This window comes from Danio rerio, chromosome 9, assembly GCF_049306965.1.
Source record: "Danio rerio strain Tuebingen ecotype United States chromosome 9, GRCz12tu, whole genome shotgun sequence".
Lineage (NCBI taxonomy): Eukaryota > Metazoa > Chordata > Actinopteri > Cypriniformes > Danionidae > Danio > Danio rerio.
Genome location: NC_133184.1, coordinates 56,758,769 through 56,774,428, shown reverse-complemented (window position 1 = coordinate 56,774,428; position 15,660 = coordinate 56,758,769). Strand labels below are relative to the sequence as shown.

Sequence of the window (15,660 nt, the reverse complement as noted above, 5' to 3'; positions counted from 1 at the left end):
CTTTGACACAATCTACATTGCAAAAGCGCTACAGAAGTAAGAGATCAATTAAAAATACAAATAAACTCTCAAATACAACATCTCAACAGTTGATTTAGAACTGGAGACTACCGGAAAAGCATAATAATGCTCTCAGGGATAGTCAAATATTAGAAAGTAATGCACACTATTGTGTGATTTTCGTAGCTTAATAACTCAAAGAATTCAGCGTGGTAATCAATAAATGTGATTATAATGGAAGTCAATGGAGCAAAAACAAACACTAACATAATAAAAGGGTAGTAAAATTAGCCCAGACTGTATTGTTGAGTTTTTGAAAAAATGTAAAGCATTTACCCAAAATAAGTGTCAAAATAAAATTTATCACCAAAAATCATTGCATTTACTGAACCAGAGAGAAAGTTGGTCAAATTAAGCCTCAAGATCACTACGGAGTGGACGAAAACATCCCCAACAGTACACAAGGGTTAAAAAATAAGATCAAGAGAATTTTTTACATTTCCTAGGACAGCAATAGTAACACTAACAATATAGTACCATGGTAACAATAGTTTGTGTCAAAACATATGATCATAGGACTCTCCTGGAAGAGTGGATTATATTGACTCTAAGTCGCCATAGGGCTCCTGAGACTGAACCAGAAGTACCTTTAAGTTCCTTTATACACAACCTCTTCCTCAGTCTGAGATATTTGGAGTGACAAGGCATTCTCTTCAAGAAAATGAGTACGATAACATCATTCCTCTCATCCATGAGTCTCTGGTGGGCCAAATAAAAGGCTGTCCTGAAACTCCCGCTCCTTATATATTGTCCATTTAGGATAAATATGGTACATTGGCTCAACTGTATACTTTGGAAAAGGTTCTCAATAAGCGGGCATCCAGGAACTCAATCCTGCTTCTCCAAACAAAGGTTCATCCTGGGATCACCCTTGTCCTCCAAGTGGACTCTTAGCTCCTGCGTGACCCACTCTAGAACTGCAGGATCTGTCGTATCGTAGACAGCGCTGTTGGACAATAATTGATGGTATCCCTTAAGTTTGGCCAGACAGAAGTGGTAGATGTACCAAACATCCCATAGGAAGAGATGGCTGAAGATGGTGAGGGTTGGTATGGTTAAAATCAGAGTGGTTTAAAAAATACAGAGTATGATGGATAGGGAGTTGTGTTGGCATGGTTAGTATATTTTTCAGAATCTTATTTATAGTGTGGGTTAATAAAAATAAGCATTTTGAGTGTTTAACTGTGTCCTGATCACAGAGTCTCCTGGAAGAGTGTATTATATTGACTCTCAGTGGCCTTAAGGCTTCTGAGACTGAACCAAAAGTACCTCTACACCTGAGGGTTCCTTGGCCACTCCAAAACTGACTTTTTATACAACCTCATCATCATTCTGAGATATTTGGAGTGACAAGGCATTCTGTCCAAGAAAATCAGTACGATAACATCATTCCTCTCATCCACGAGTCTCTGATGGGCAAAATAAAAGGCTGTCCTGAATCTCCCGCTTATTATATACTGCTCAGTCAGGATATAAACCGTACATTGGCTCAACTGTACACTTTGGGAAAGATTCTCAATATGTCGACATCCAAGAACCCAATCCCACTCTTCCAAACAAAGGATCATCCCGGGATCACCCTTGTTGTCCAGGTGGACCTTTTGCTCTTGCATGATCCACTCTTGAACTGCAGGATCAGTCGTATTGTAGATTATAAAAGCATCATAGATGGTGCTGCTAAATGATAATCAGTGGTATCCCTCAAGTTTGGCCAGATAAAAGTGGTAGATGTACTAAATATCCCATTGGCAGAGATGGCTGGAGATGGTGAGGGTTAGGATGGTTAAAATCAGACTCATTTGAAAATACAGAGTATGATGGATAGGGAGTTGTGTTGGCATGCTTAGGACATTTTACAGCTTCTTTTGTACATTTTGGGTTAATAAAAATCAGCACTTTAAGTGTTTAAGTGTCCTGATCACAGAGTCTCCTGAAAGAGTGTATTATATTGACTCTCAGTGGCCATTAGGCTTCTGAGACTGAACCAAAAGTACCGTTGTGCCTGTGGGTTCCTTGGCCACTCCAAAACTGACTTTTTATACAACCTCTTCCTCAGTCTGAGATATTTGGAGTGACAAGGCATTCTCTCCAAGAAAATGAGTACGATAACATCATTCCTCTCATCCATGAGTCTCTGGTGGGCCAAATAAAAGGCTGTCCTGAAACTCCCGCTCCTTATATACCTCTCAGTCAGGATGAAAACCGTACGCTGGCTCAACTGTATACTTTGGGAAAGATTCTCAATAAGTGGACATCCAGGAACCCAATCCCGTTCCTCCAAACAAAGGTTCATCCTGGGATCACCCTTGTCCTCTAGGTGGACTCTTAGCTCTTGCATGACCCACTCTTGAACTGCAGGATCTGTCGTATCGTAGATCACAAAAGCATCGTAGACAGCGCTGTTGGAGGATAATCGACGGTATCCCTTGAGTTTGGCCAGACAGAAGTGGTAGATGTACCAAACATCCCATAGGAAGAGATGGCTGGAGATGGTGAGGGTTAGGATGGTTAAAATCAGAGTGGTTTGGAAAATACAGAGTATGATGGATAGGGAGTTGTGTTGGCATGCTTGGAGGTTGAGGAAAATTACACTTTGACCCTTTTGAGCACTGGGGGAAGCACAGGTAACATCTGATGCAAGTCGCGGGATATTTACAGAGGTGCGGTTGATCCATCGGACCAACCAGGTTGCATTGCAGGAACACACAAACATGTTGTTGTTGAGGTAAAGAGTTTGCAGATGGTCTATAACATTTTCCGGGAAGCTTGATTCATCGATAAACTGGATGGAATTGTAACTGAGATCTAGGATTTTGAGGCTGAATGCATCCTTGAGGAAATTTGGAGACAACTTCACAATCTTGTTCTTACTCAGAACTAGAGTTTGGATTGACTTTGTGTAGTTGGATAAGCATGACGGGACCTCTGTTAGGAGATTCCCGGTGAGGTCTAATAGTAGTAGGCTTTTAAGGTACACAAGGCCCTCCCATTTAAATAATTTTAACTTGTTATCTGTGATGTACAGTTTTGTGAGGGTGTTTGGGAGACCTTGGAAAACCACCAGTGGGATGAAGTTCAGGTTGTTGCGAGAAATGTCAAGAGTTTTCAAAGCCATCAGATTTTTAAAGTAGTTGACGTATCTTGTGTCTCCGTCTCTCCACAGCATGTCAAGACGGTTCCCTTTAAACTCCAAATGCTCCAATTTATAGCTCTTCATTTCTGTATTTGTTGATGTCGATATCTGATTATCGTTCATGATTAACTTTCTCAGCTTACTCAGGTTCTCTGTAAAGTTCAGCATGTGGGTTAAACCCTCAGCTACGAAGTAATGGCTATTACGACTGATATCCAGAACGACCAGGTTGCTCAGTTCCTGAAATGCCGAGGGGTACATCAAGTCCAAACGATTGTCTGTAAAGTCTAGATATTGTAAATTCGTCAACTGGACAAACTCAGAACCGTTTAAACTCTGGCTCATTGCATTCCCAGATAGATTTAAGCACCTCAGCTCACCAAGATTGAGAAATTTGGAGTGAAGGAAAAATATGTTGTTCCTGCTAATATCCAACGTTTTTCCAAATGAGCTACAATCGTTGTTGAAAGGACTGGGAATCCAGAGTTCCTTGTCCTTGTATTTGCAGCTGCGTGCAAATTCATCATAAAGGAAATAGTGCATGTCCTTCACTTCTCCGTTATGGTACTGTGCACCTTGTGACATTGGGGAACCGTAATAGGCTTCTCTGTGGTTAGAAAAACTAAATTCTCCTTCAGAAGGCACTGAGATTTTGTTGTCAGACAAATTGATGATTTTGAAGTTTTTCAGATTCTTTAGGATGCTGAGTTGGGCTATTTTTATAAAGTTTGTGCCAAGATCTAAGAACTCCAGGTATGTCAAGTTAGTTAGCGGTTGGATGTCTTGCAATTTGAGTTCTTGAAACACATATCCTCTGATTCTTAGCACTCTAAGAGATTTAAGCTGACTGAAAGATTCTGACAAGCTGAGAGAAGCAGGATACACTTGGAGCTCGTAATTGAAAGATAAATCCAATTCTTCAAGTTTGGGCAACAAAGACGGAAAGCTGGTGCACGTGATCTCCTTAGCCAAAAAATTGCTCGAGAGGTCTAGAAGAGTAAGATCGGCCAGGCTTTGAAACCACTCAGGAGGTATATTTGTTAAAGAGTTACTATGAAGTCGAAGAGTCTTAAGGTTCTTCAGGGTCTTGAAGGAGTTTGGATGTATCTGAAGGGGAGCATTATTTGGGCATGGAATGCATGGGAAAGGTGCATTATAACAACGTGGGCAATTCCCGCTCAAATCCAGTACTTCCAACTCTGTCAGATTGCAAAAATCCTTTTCGGTTATTTTCTCAATGTTGTTGTTGTACAGGTAGAGCTCTTTCAGGCTAGAAGGTAGCTGGTTGGGGATGTAGGACAAGTTGTTGGACTTCAGAGAAAGCAAAGTCATCTTGTCAAGCAGCATAAACGCATCCTTTTCAATGTAATAGGATTGGTTGCATGGATTCCGGAAGTAGCAATTCTGTCCGAGATATAGAGTTCGGATATTGGTCAGTTCTGTCAGATTCTCCTGCAGAATCGAATAAATACTATTGATCTCCAGACTCAGAAGCACAATATTGGCAGGAAGGCCCTTGGGAATGCTGGACAGCTGGTTACCATCCAGGTAAAGCGACTTGAGGTTTTTGAGCTTCCAGAAGGTGCCGTTATCAATACTCACACTTTGGCTACAGACGCGATCTTTGGGACCAACTTTGACTGGCACACAATTGCAGCGCAGGTCAATCTCTGTGATGTTGTGCAGATTATCAAAGGAATTATTCATAACATGGGGAATATGGTTGATGGTGAGGGTCAGGTTGGTAGTGTTTGTTGGGATTCCCAGAGGAACTTCGGTTAGACTTCGTTCGGTGCAGTCTACGCTTACTTCCGTCCCGTTACTCGCCAGAGAAACGTCGCACTTTAAACTTTTGGGGTACCATTCGGCTGCAACCAGCAAAGAGATGAAACCAGCTAAGATGATCATGGTCTTCTCAGTCATCTGAAAGAGGAAGATAGTATGTGTTAAACCCACAGTTACTGTACATTTTAATGACTGTTATTGCACTATAAAAATTAGTGAACAGTCTCTGTATTTAGTGATTTACAAGTGTTTTCCGTTTATTTCCAGTTGTGAATTGCATTATGGGATGTTAACCTCAGCTCTGTCCCCTTTTTAATGCTGAAAATTCAACTCCACAGTTTAACAAAGTGACTTTTGTTGACATTTTAGTAGTTTGAAATAATATCATGTATAAAAAGTAATATATAAAGAAATAAATCTGTAAAATAACAGAAAATGTACTGCCGTTTTATTATAAGGATTTTGTAGTGCAATATACTGTACAGTTAATTTTTTTTTACTTATTAAGGGTAAAAGTTGTTGGAAGAATGATCAAGGTCAAAAAATACATAAATCACAAAATATGGAAAACTGTGCCCACGTGCACTCCATCTGTTACTTCTGTCAATCCCCTGGACTCAGTTTCCCATAGATCCCTGCATTGATTACTCTTACAGCTGTTTCATATCACCTGGAGTATTTAAAGGAACATTCCACTTCCGTGGCAAATAGGTTCAACACAAATGAACTCAAATTAAAGTTGAGTTCTGCCACAATATACAGTGGGGGAAAAACGTTTACATGGAATTGAAGCTGATTTTGTTAAAAAAAAAAAAAAAAAACAGACAATACAAACATAAAAATAAAGCAAAATAAAAAAATTTAACATATTTAATACTTTATACACTCTAAGCCTGGATAAGTTGAGTAGTAGTCCTAAAATTTTTAAGTAATGAATACTTAAAATACTTGGTGGGCTCTACTTAAAAGATAAGAGTTGCTTTAATATGTATTATAAGTTGAATACACTTAATGTTTTTAATTAGTGTCAATTTACTCCACTTATCTTTTTAAGTGCATTAAAATACACAAAAAGTAATACACAGGGTTTTTTTATTTAATTGTCCTTTCAAAACACAACAAAACAATGCAAATGCTGTGAAATACAACTTAAAAATCAGTTTGCCTACTTTTCTCTCAATCCATATACTCAAACAAGAGTTAATAGCACTGACCCCAGCTCACAAAATATGTTGTTAATACACCCGAGAACATGAAAGCTTGTTTTAACATCTGGACTTGAAGCAATAGTTCACATAAAAAACACAAATTTACTCACCCTCAAGTTAACTGGTTCTTTTTTCTGCTGAACACAAAATAAGGTATTTGGAAAACCTGATTTACATAGTAGGAAAAACAAATACCATGGAAGTCAATGGTTACAGCTTTCTAGCTTTGTTAAAATATCTTTGTTTGTGTTCAACAGAAGGATGAAGGAACAAGTGAAGGATGAGTAAAGCATTTTCGTGTGAACTATCCTTTTACACATGAACATATTGTGGAACACAATGTAAACCGTTTACATACAAGTAATTAATAATAATAATTCCTTACTGTATATATTCCTTAGATTTTCTGAGCACTCAAAGCGCTTTACACAATGAGGAGGGAATCTCCTCATCCACCACCAGTGTGCAGCGACGGCAGCTATTTTGTGCCATACTACACAACACACACCAGCTGATTGGTGGAGAGGAGACAGAGTGATGAAGCCAATTATGATATGGGGATTGTTAGGATGCCATGGACAGAGGCCAGTGGGCAGATTTGGCCAGGATGCCGGGGTTTAAACCCCCTACTCTTTTCCGAAGGACATCCTGGGTTTTTTAACCACCTCAGGACCCTCGGTTTAACGTCTCATCCAAAAAACGACGCTCACTGAATGCCCCCTGCTGGCCTCACTAACACCACTTCCGTCTGCAACCTAGCTTTCCCATGTGGTCTCCCATCCAGGTACTGACCAGGCGCAGCCCTGCTTAGCTTCAGTGGGCGACCATGTGAGAGTTGCAGAGAGCGAGCTGCCGGCAAGTGAACATTTGTTCATATAACTTCACAGAATGAATTTTTACTATTGTAACAAGTATATGTACTGAACAGACTTTTTCCACAATACAATGAGAAATAAATAATGTTTAAAATAATTATAAAGACCGTTAACTGTCAGCTGACCTTTACACTGTAATAGCAAGATGACACTTTGTTTAATTTAAGAGCAGTGAAATGAGTCCGAGAAGACAACAGAAGACTCGAGGCAGGTCTGTATGAATGATGAAAGATGATGAACACTCTGGATGGGTTGAGCTGTGGACTTTTTTCATCGATGCAGAGGATTCCTCTGGAAACTTTGTAGTAAGGGTCCTCGTGAGAAACATCCTATTGATGAAAGAAAAAAGAATGCAAATATGATGATGCTAGTTAAATAACTCAGTGCTCAAAGCAGAAAAAGGCAAGACTAAAAGAGACGATGAAAATAGGCAATTAGTAGACTCTTGTAGACAAACAACCCACCTTTGTCTGACGTAAGAGCTCAGCCAAAAGCTGACCAGCAGCATGGTTCCTTTTCCTGAAGATGCTTATCAACATTGGGGAGTGATTTTAAGAGCATTATGGAAGCTCTCTGTGAGATTTTTGCCCACCACTTGCTTGAAGTTGAAATAAACCTGAAATATAAGACAAGTGAAAAATAAAAGCACTATGTTCCTTGTTTAGTCCTGTGTGCTTTGAAAGTTACAAACTTTTTAAGAGCACACGACTTTATGATATACTTTTAAATGTACAGTGTGCACGTGAATTAAGAAATAAATCTCAGAACAATACTCAGCAAAGCCACATGACAGACAGCCGAACTTAACCAGGTAAACTCTGCTGCTATTTTGGGATTTCCGCCTGGATTTTGCCTACCCAGATTTAAAAGCTTCCCAAATCCACATGCAGAGGTGTAAATGCAAAAAAAAGGGTATTATTTTAAAGAGAACCCTTTGAGTTTTTATTAAACACTATTGAAAATGTTTAAAATATCTGTATATTTTGTCTGTATTATATTAAACACCTAAAAAAGAGGCGCTTTTTGTATTTTTTTTATAAACTCAAATTTGCAAGTGTATCTTTTAGGTTGTGTGTGCTCTAGCGTGCTGTAATTAATGTTGGTGGTTCCTGCACATGTCTGTAATCATAGGAAAACAGAAAAATGTCTCCACCATAATCTATGCAGAAGTTATTGTATTATAACTTATGAGAGGTGCTGTACAAGCCACAGGGAGCGATCATTGTTTTCATATTTCACTATTCTTTTGTTTGATCAAACATAATTCACTGTGTTTGGAGCACATCAGACATATAAAAGGATTACTTATGCACATCAGTTCAAAAACAGAGGAGAAACGGCCCTGAAGCACACAGCATAAGGTAAGAGATGACAGCTGTCTGTGCTATCTGGGGCTGCTTATTGATCATAAATGTATTGTTTTCACTTCTGCACCATGGAAACAACGCGATTCATTCAGCAACTGTTTGATATGTGAATATAATTCAGTATAAAGAATGCTAGAACTGTATGAGCACCGGCAAGAGCTTTCATTTGAGCTATAACTTGTACAAGTGTCATATGAAAAATATGAAAATGAACCAATGTTCAATACCCAGCTCAGGAATCCAAAATACTGTGTATTTAAGTGTAAATAACTTTTGTACAGTAGAATAAAAACCACAGTGATGCATATGTGCATTAAATATAGATTCTACACTTTCAAACGAAAACACTTACGGGGGTCTGGTGCAACGCTAGCCCTTTAAATCTTAAAGAGAAAGTCGATGAAATCACGGACCCAAGTTTAACTAACTGGTGAATCTGCACTTGTCATTTGAGCAAGATTGGTGTGAATATAAAAATGCTCTTTTAAGGCAATAAAGTATTTTAAAAAATTTTTTAAAACACTTGCTGTTGCAAACAAGCATACAGAACATTTCTAGCATAAAGTTTCCAATTGTCAGTCAACAATCCTTTTTTCATAGTTAAAAGTGCAATACTTACATTTCCAATGCACGCCTTCCTGTCATCTGAAACAAAATTAAACATTGTTAGAATGCATCTACTTGTAATTGCATTAAACATTCATTCAGCTTATTCCATTCAAACAATGGCGGCATTAAAATTAAACCAATTGGAAAGTTTCACTCACCAAAATAAAGTATGATTGTCCTCACGTCCTGTCTGCTCCTCTGAAACCACAGCATACTGTTTGTGACCAACCTAGAATGTGTTGAACAGGACGATGTGTACCCTAAACCAGTGGCAAAACTGTATTAAAAGCTTACAATAGCATGGGCTGTTTGAGGTATGCTTTATGATCGCAAATAATCAGCTCAGGACAAAAAAGCGGTAACAATACACAGCTGAAAATGCACTGTGTAATCGCTCAGGAGCAAACAAATGAAACCGCGTCAGCTTTGAACGTGTGTCGTGTGAAAAAACCCCCCCACTTGTTATCAAGTGAAAATGCCTTGACTATTAAAGCAAGTTTTTTTTTGCGTCTGCGGAACACGCTACACAGACATACAGGTTGGGTCATTTATATGGATACACCTTAATAAAATGGGAATGGTTGGTGATATCACTGTCCTGTTCATGGCACATTAGTATATGTGAGGGAGCAAACTTTTTAAGATGGGTGGTGACCATGGTGGCCATATTGAAGTCATATCTTGGATCCAACTTTTGTTTTTTCAATAGAAGGAGGGTCATGTGACACCTCGAACATATTGGGAATTTCACAAGAAAAACAATGGTGTGCTTGGTTTTAACGTAACTTCAGTCTTTCATGAGTTATTAACAAGTTTATGACCACTTGTGTTCAATGTGCTGCCCATTGTGTTGGATTGTCAATGCAACCCTCTTCTCACGCTTTTCCAAACAAAAGCGTGAAATCTGGCGTACGCAAAGTTTTTGTGCATATGCAGCGTTGATACATGAGACCCCAGCTCTTCATTAAAACAACTACAAAGTTTTAGGCACTTCCCTTAAGCAGGTGTGTTTGCATCCACAGGAGAAGAAGGACTCCTATGGAGGAGTACAAGACAAAGAGGAGAACCATCTGACTTCGATTCCAGCCGGTGAGTGAATGAATGAAGTGAGTCATTATAGTGCATGGATGATTGCGGGTGCAGGTGATTAGTAATCAGGTGAGGGTTCATGGGTGTGGTGTGTGGTGGATGGTGAGGGAGAGCGATGATTGGGGCTGCAGGAATGAGCCGAGGGTGTGACAATGCTATGTTTTTTGCTTTCACAAGTATTGGAGACGTAACATAAATTCCGCTTTTTAAATAATAGGTCACCTATAGCTCCCAGAAGATTGCTAAAACTGAAATTGAAAAATACTTTAAAAGTAAATTACACCTAAGAGAGATTAGCTTAATGCTTAAAAAAAAAATTCCAACTTTAAAATGTTAGAATGTTCTTAATAAATAGCACTGAAAAGATTCAAAGATGATTCCTTGGATTTACTAAAAATGTTTTAATGTTAAGTGGTTGTAAACAATTTATTTGGACTGAATTTAAACAAGCAAATTAAGTTGAACATTATTAAACTTAATTTGTTTGTTTAAATTCAACACAAGTAAATTGTTTGCAACAGTTCTGAATGCAGCACTTTTTTTCAGTAGGGCATAGGGGGGATAAACTGGGAATAGAACACAGCCAGGACCTATGCTTCTAACTACAGCTCCAGAGGTGTACTTGCAAGCATACAAAGTTTGCAATGCAGTTTGGGAATGTTCGTCGGAACGACAGATTTGGGTAACTCTAAATCAACAAACTATATTTGTAACAATACAACTTGCAACCTTAGTTGAATAACGATGGTTTTTGGAAACACACCCCTGGGTAGCAATTTATATTTTTGTATGCAGTTTGTTTTTGCTGACATTTTACATTACTTGAAATTTAGGTAACACTTTAAAATAATGGTCCTTGGTTAAAATATTTACCAACATGAGCAAACTATTTGTAATGAGCAATTCCGTGCAAATGTTAACCTTGCCATGAAAAAAATTAAGTCTTCAAAAATGCGCAAACTGTTTCAGGTTTTTTTTTTTTTTTTTTTTTTTTTTGAGTAAGCCAGTATTTTACAGTCCTTTAGAAATATCCAAAAATGCATCTGTCAATTGTTTTTTAAGTTTTCTATTTGATTTACTAAAGTCACACAAGTGGCAATTTCACACCTGTCACATTCATAACGGAGAGATGTCACGTCCATAACGACACTTTTAACCTCATAAATTTGAAAATATTAAATTAAATAAAACCTATAATTGGTTGTGCAGTGTATTTCACAGAGTTTCTACTAAGTATGTTGTATTCTGTAAAACTGCAGACATTTTTTGTCACATCCATAACGCATGTTTATTTTCCTGATTTTAAGTACAAAACATGTTTACAGACTGATATTTTTCTGATCTCTTACCTCAGCGGTCAATTGTGTTGGAAAATATAAAGAAAAGTTTCAGTTTAATGTTAACATATACTTTCTCTGTGAATTTTTGTTTTGAGTTTTTACTGTCACACCCATAACGCTGGAATTGCTCTAACACATTTACTACAGTATTTATCCAATGTTTTAAAAGTGACATCAGCTCATCGCCACCTTGGGATTACAAGGCTCTATCTGCATTCTGAATGATTTTAAGATAATGAGATTTAAAGTTTTTGCATTCCGTAGCAAACAGTATGTGTGTAACATTTGTTTTTAAATAAAAAGTCTTACATTGTAATAAAAAAAAAAACATCCCATAATGTAAATAAGTTGTCATTTAATAAGAATATGTCAATAATTTTGACAAAAATATCAGAAAGAACCTTATAATTCTAAGGTGACGTCATGTTAGTGCACGACTTTATATTTTAATAATGCATTAGTAAATGTTGGACTATGATTGATGAATGCTTTATGGGAATTTCCATACATAGTAATGCTAAAAAATACATGAACTAACATTAACTAAAGAAACATTATTCTGAAGTGTTGCTGAAAAGTTTTTAACTTGCCAGCAATTTCCCCTCATTAAAAATAACAGCATTTACCTAATAAAGCATCTTTAAAATCAGCGTTATACCAAAGAATTAATCAAACTAAATGAAACGAACGTTCAGTAACTCACCGTTTTCATCAGAGCTGGAAACTTTCAGACCCCCGGGACTCTTTGTTCAGTACTTTAACAGTCTTCTCATGCTGTAAACCCTGTGTTACTCGCAGAACAGGTGTTATTAACCAATGTAAGACCACGAACAAATATTACAAACAAAAGTGAGAGTGTATATATTTAAACAAGGTAACTTCCCCTTTTTCTTAGGGAGATGATTTTTCTCAGCATTGTTCTTTCTTACCTTTTTTTTTTCTTCTTTGACTTAGAAAGTCAAACTTCTTAACTCTCCGACTACATTATATTAACATACTTGTAATGAACACTATAGTAATGCTAAACAATTGAAATGTGTTTGTTATAATGCATCATTACAATAATATTGGCCTTAAAACGCCAGCATAAAGAGGAACAATATTACTGTCATCCTTTCATCTCAAGGGATTGTTTCTGTGCTAGAGATGATCAAAACAATGTTTCCTCATAAATGAAAGCTAAACGTGAAAAATAAAGCTTAAAATATGTTTCCAACCAACATTACATGGTTGTCTTTTCAGCACCAGAGGAAACACTGTAATAAATACTGCTGCCTAAATTTATTTGAGTCAAAAGAACTTGTATAGTCGGCAAAAGAAACTACAAGGCACTCGAAAAATGTGGAAAAAATATATATTTAAAAGCCTTTATTGACATGAGTATTCCTTAAAAGCATGGCTTAAACATAGCCATGCCAATAAAAGCTTTTTAATATTTTTTCCACATTTTTAGAGTGCCTTGGACTTACTTTTGCTGTTTATTCTGATATATCTCTTACCCAGAAAGCACTGACACATAAATTAAGCTAGCCCTGAGCACTTTTGTGTGATTTTGAACTTGTATAGTCATCTCAACTTACTTCAGTCAAACAGACTAAATATATTAAGTTCTTGAATGAGTAAGTACACTGCCTGACCAAAGTCTTGTCGCCTATCCAAAGTTTTAGGAACAACGAATAATAAGTTGACTTTTCATTTGGTGTCAGAAGTGGCTTATATGAAAGGTAAAGGCCTCTAGATTTTGCTTATTTGAGCACAATATTATCTGATCACGTCTTGATTATTAATGATTTCATCAGGACAGTGCGGTCTGACTCTGCTTAGACTAAAGTCTCATCACTGAACAGAAATAATGTCCAGTATAGAATATAAAGTCCTGCTGCAGTGGAGACAGAATGAATATTGTGTCTGACTCCATCATGAGCTTGGAGGACTGCATCCATACATCTCTGACATGACTCAAATCACTGATTAATAAAGTCATCTGGAATGGTGAAGAAAGCGTTACAGGACTCCCAGAGTTCATCAAGACTCTTTGTGTTCATCTTCAACGCCTCCTCCTTCATCTTACCCCAGACATGCTCAATAATGTTCATGTCTGGTGACTGGGCTGGCCAATCCTAGAGCAGCTTGACCTTCTCTTCCAGGAGCTTTGATGTGGAGGCTGAAGTATGAGAAGGAGCGCTATCCTGCTGGAGAATTGTCCCTCTCCTGTGGTTTGTAATGTAATGGGCAGCACAAATGTCTTGATACCTCAGGTTGTTGATGTTGATCATCCACTCTGCAGATCTCTCGCACGCCCCCATACTGAATGAACCCCAAACCATGATTTCTCCTTCAACAAACTTGACTGATTTCTCTGAGAATCTTGGTCCATGCTGGTTCCAGTAGTCTTCTGCAGTATTTGGTGATGATTGATGCAGATCAACAGATGATTCAGCAGAGAAATCCACCTTCTGACACTTTTACACATCATCAACTAGAAGTTAAGATATTTAATTGCAAATTTAATACAAATAAAAAAGCTGTAAAATCAGATGTACATCAGTCTTCACAGGCTTTGCTCAATACTTTGTTGATGCACCTTTGGCAGCGATTACAGCCTCAAGTCTTCTTGAATATGAGGCCACAAGCTCTGCTCACCTGTCTTGGGGAAGTTTGGCCCATTCCTCTTTGCAGCACCTCTCAAGCTCTATCAGGTTGGATGGGAAGCAACGGTGTACAGCCATTTTCAGATCTCTCCAGAGATGTTCAATAGGATTTAGGTCTGGGCTTTGGCTGGGCCACTCAAGGACATTCAACCAAAGTTGTTGTGAAGCCACTCCACTGATATGTTGGAGGTGTGCTTTGGGTCATTGTCCTGCTGGAAGGACAATGGTCTTCCAGTTCCTGCTGCTGAAACACATCCCCACAGCATGATGACAACATCACCATGCTTCACTGTAGGGATGCTGTTAGCCTGCTGATGAGCGCTGCCTGCCCTGAGCCCTTATATAGACAGGTGTAGCCTTTTCAGATCATGTCCATCAGTTGAACTGAGCACAGGTGAACTCCAATGAAGCTGCTGGAACATCTCAAGAATGATCAGTGGAGACAGAATGAACCTGAGCTCACTGTAGAGCTTCACGATAAAGACCGAATACTGATGTACATCTGATTTATCAGCTTTATTATTTGTAAAAAATTTGCAACAATTTCAAAAACTGTTCACATTGTCATTATGGGGGATTGTGTGTAGAATGTTGAAGAAATTAATCAATTTAATCCATTTTGGATTAAGGCTTTAACATAAATAAATGTGAAAGAAGTGAAGCTCTATCAATACTGTACGCACGCACTGTACATTTTTCTAATATTGTATTTTTCTTCAATATGTAGTTTATATAATAATTACTATTAGGATATAAAATGGCTCGCGAGGGGAAAGAAAGACAAGATCACAGAGTGTACAAGCTGAAATTTTTAATGAAGATGATTCAAATAAAACATTGTTTTAATTTAAAGTCAACATGAAATAAAATGTTTGATTCTGGATTTTGTCTCAGAAATTATTTATCGTTTAATTCAGAAAAAAAAAAAGTTTCTAACTTAGAGTTTTTGTCTTGTTCTAGCCCAAATATTCACAAATTCCTAAATAAAAAAAAGATTTTTTAGACAAGAGAAAATAGGGTTTGGTTTTCAGGAAAAAATGTGTCCACATTTGAACCAACGTTTTAATAAAACTCACATTTTTAGGGTGTACTCACACTAGGTACAGCTGCCTTGAATCGCGCTTGTCTCCCCTTTCTCCTTCGCCCTGCACACACTGCACACATGGACTGCTTACATCATCAATGATGCGACTGTTCAGTTCGACAGAAGATAAGCTCTCTTGCTCCGTACAATGGCTATTGCTTTAGTTATATTTTATTTTGTATATTTCAAGTCATTTGGGATGCAGAGACACTCAATCTTTTGCAAACTCTCTTTTGCTGAACAGATCCACTGCTTTGACGCTCAAAAATGATCATAAAGTCCTCGAGCTGCAGGTATTAGGAGGTTTGCTAAAGGTGCTGCTGTTGTACAGTGAGGGGTTTGCATCTTTAATAAACTATGATAGTTTGCGTTCATTGAACAGTAAGAATGATTAATAAATCTATATCAAACAGTCCCTTAAAAGTGACGTCGGGTCTTTGCGCTTTGCACTCATACAAG

General features: G+C 37.8%; 3 protein-coding genes across 6 annotated transcripts in view; all 3 read right to left on the bottom strand.

The window, feature by feature from the left end:
* Positions 1–345: 345 nt before the first annotated feature.
* Positions 346–1,140, bottom strand: LOC137496515 (toll-like receptor 7; the record flags this gene model as incomplete). Its single annotated transcript, XM_073913348.1, is given in 2 exon segments — positions 346–651; positions 654–1,140. Coding segments are annotated over 2 exon segments (636 nt in total), but the record flags the coding sequence as incomplete, so codon positions are not given.
* The window catches only part of frmpd4 (FERM and PDZ domain containing 4), a 225,480-nt gene continuing 210,165 nt past the window's right edge, over positions 346–15,660 (bottom strand). Inside the window, exons 1-6 of one of the 4 annotated variants that reach the window (XM_073913333.1) lie at positions 12,170–12,251; positions 9,196–9,297; positions 9,048–9,073; positions 7,526–7,677; positions 7,187–7,390; positions 346–5,116 (exon numbers count right to left, since the gene is read on the bottom strand). In XM_073913333.1, coding sequence (XP_073769434.1) covers positions 1,979–5,116; positions 7,187–7,390; positions 7,526–7,600 — 3,417 coding nt within the window. In that variant the 5' untranslated portion in view covers positions 7,601–7,677; positions 9,048–9,073; positions 9,196–9,297; positions 12,170–12,251 and the 3' untranslated portion in view covers positions 346–1,978. Of the gene's footprint in view, positions 5,117–6,571; positions 6,649–7,186; positions 7,391–7,525; positions 7,678–9,047; positions 9,074–9,195; positions 9,298–12,169; positions 13,706–15,660 lie in introns of those variants that run through there. The other 3 variants (XM_073913335.1, XM_073913336.1, XM_073913334.1) reach the window with 3 other exon arrangements.
* On the bottom strand, positions 1,254–1,901 carry LOC100332713 (toll-like receptor 7). The gene is given in 1 exon segment (XM_073913346.1): positions 1,254–1,901. A coding segment is annotated over 1 exon segment (648 nt).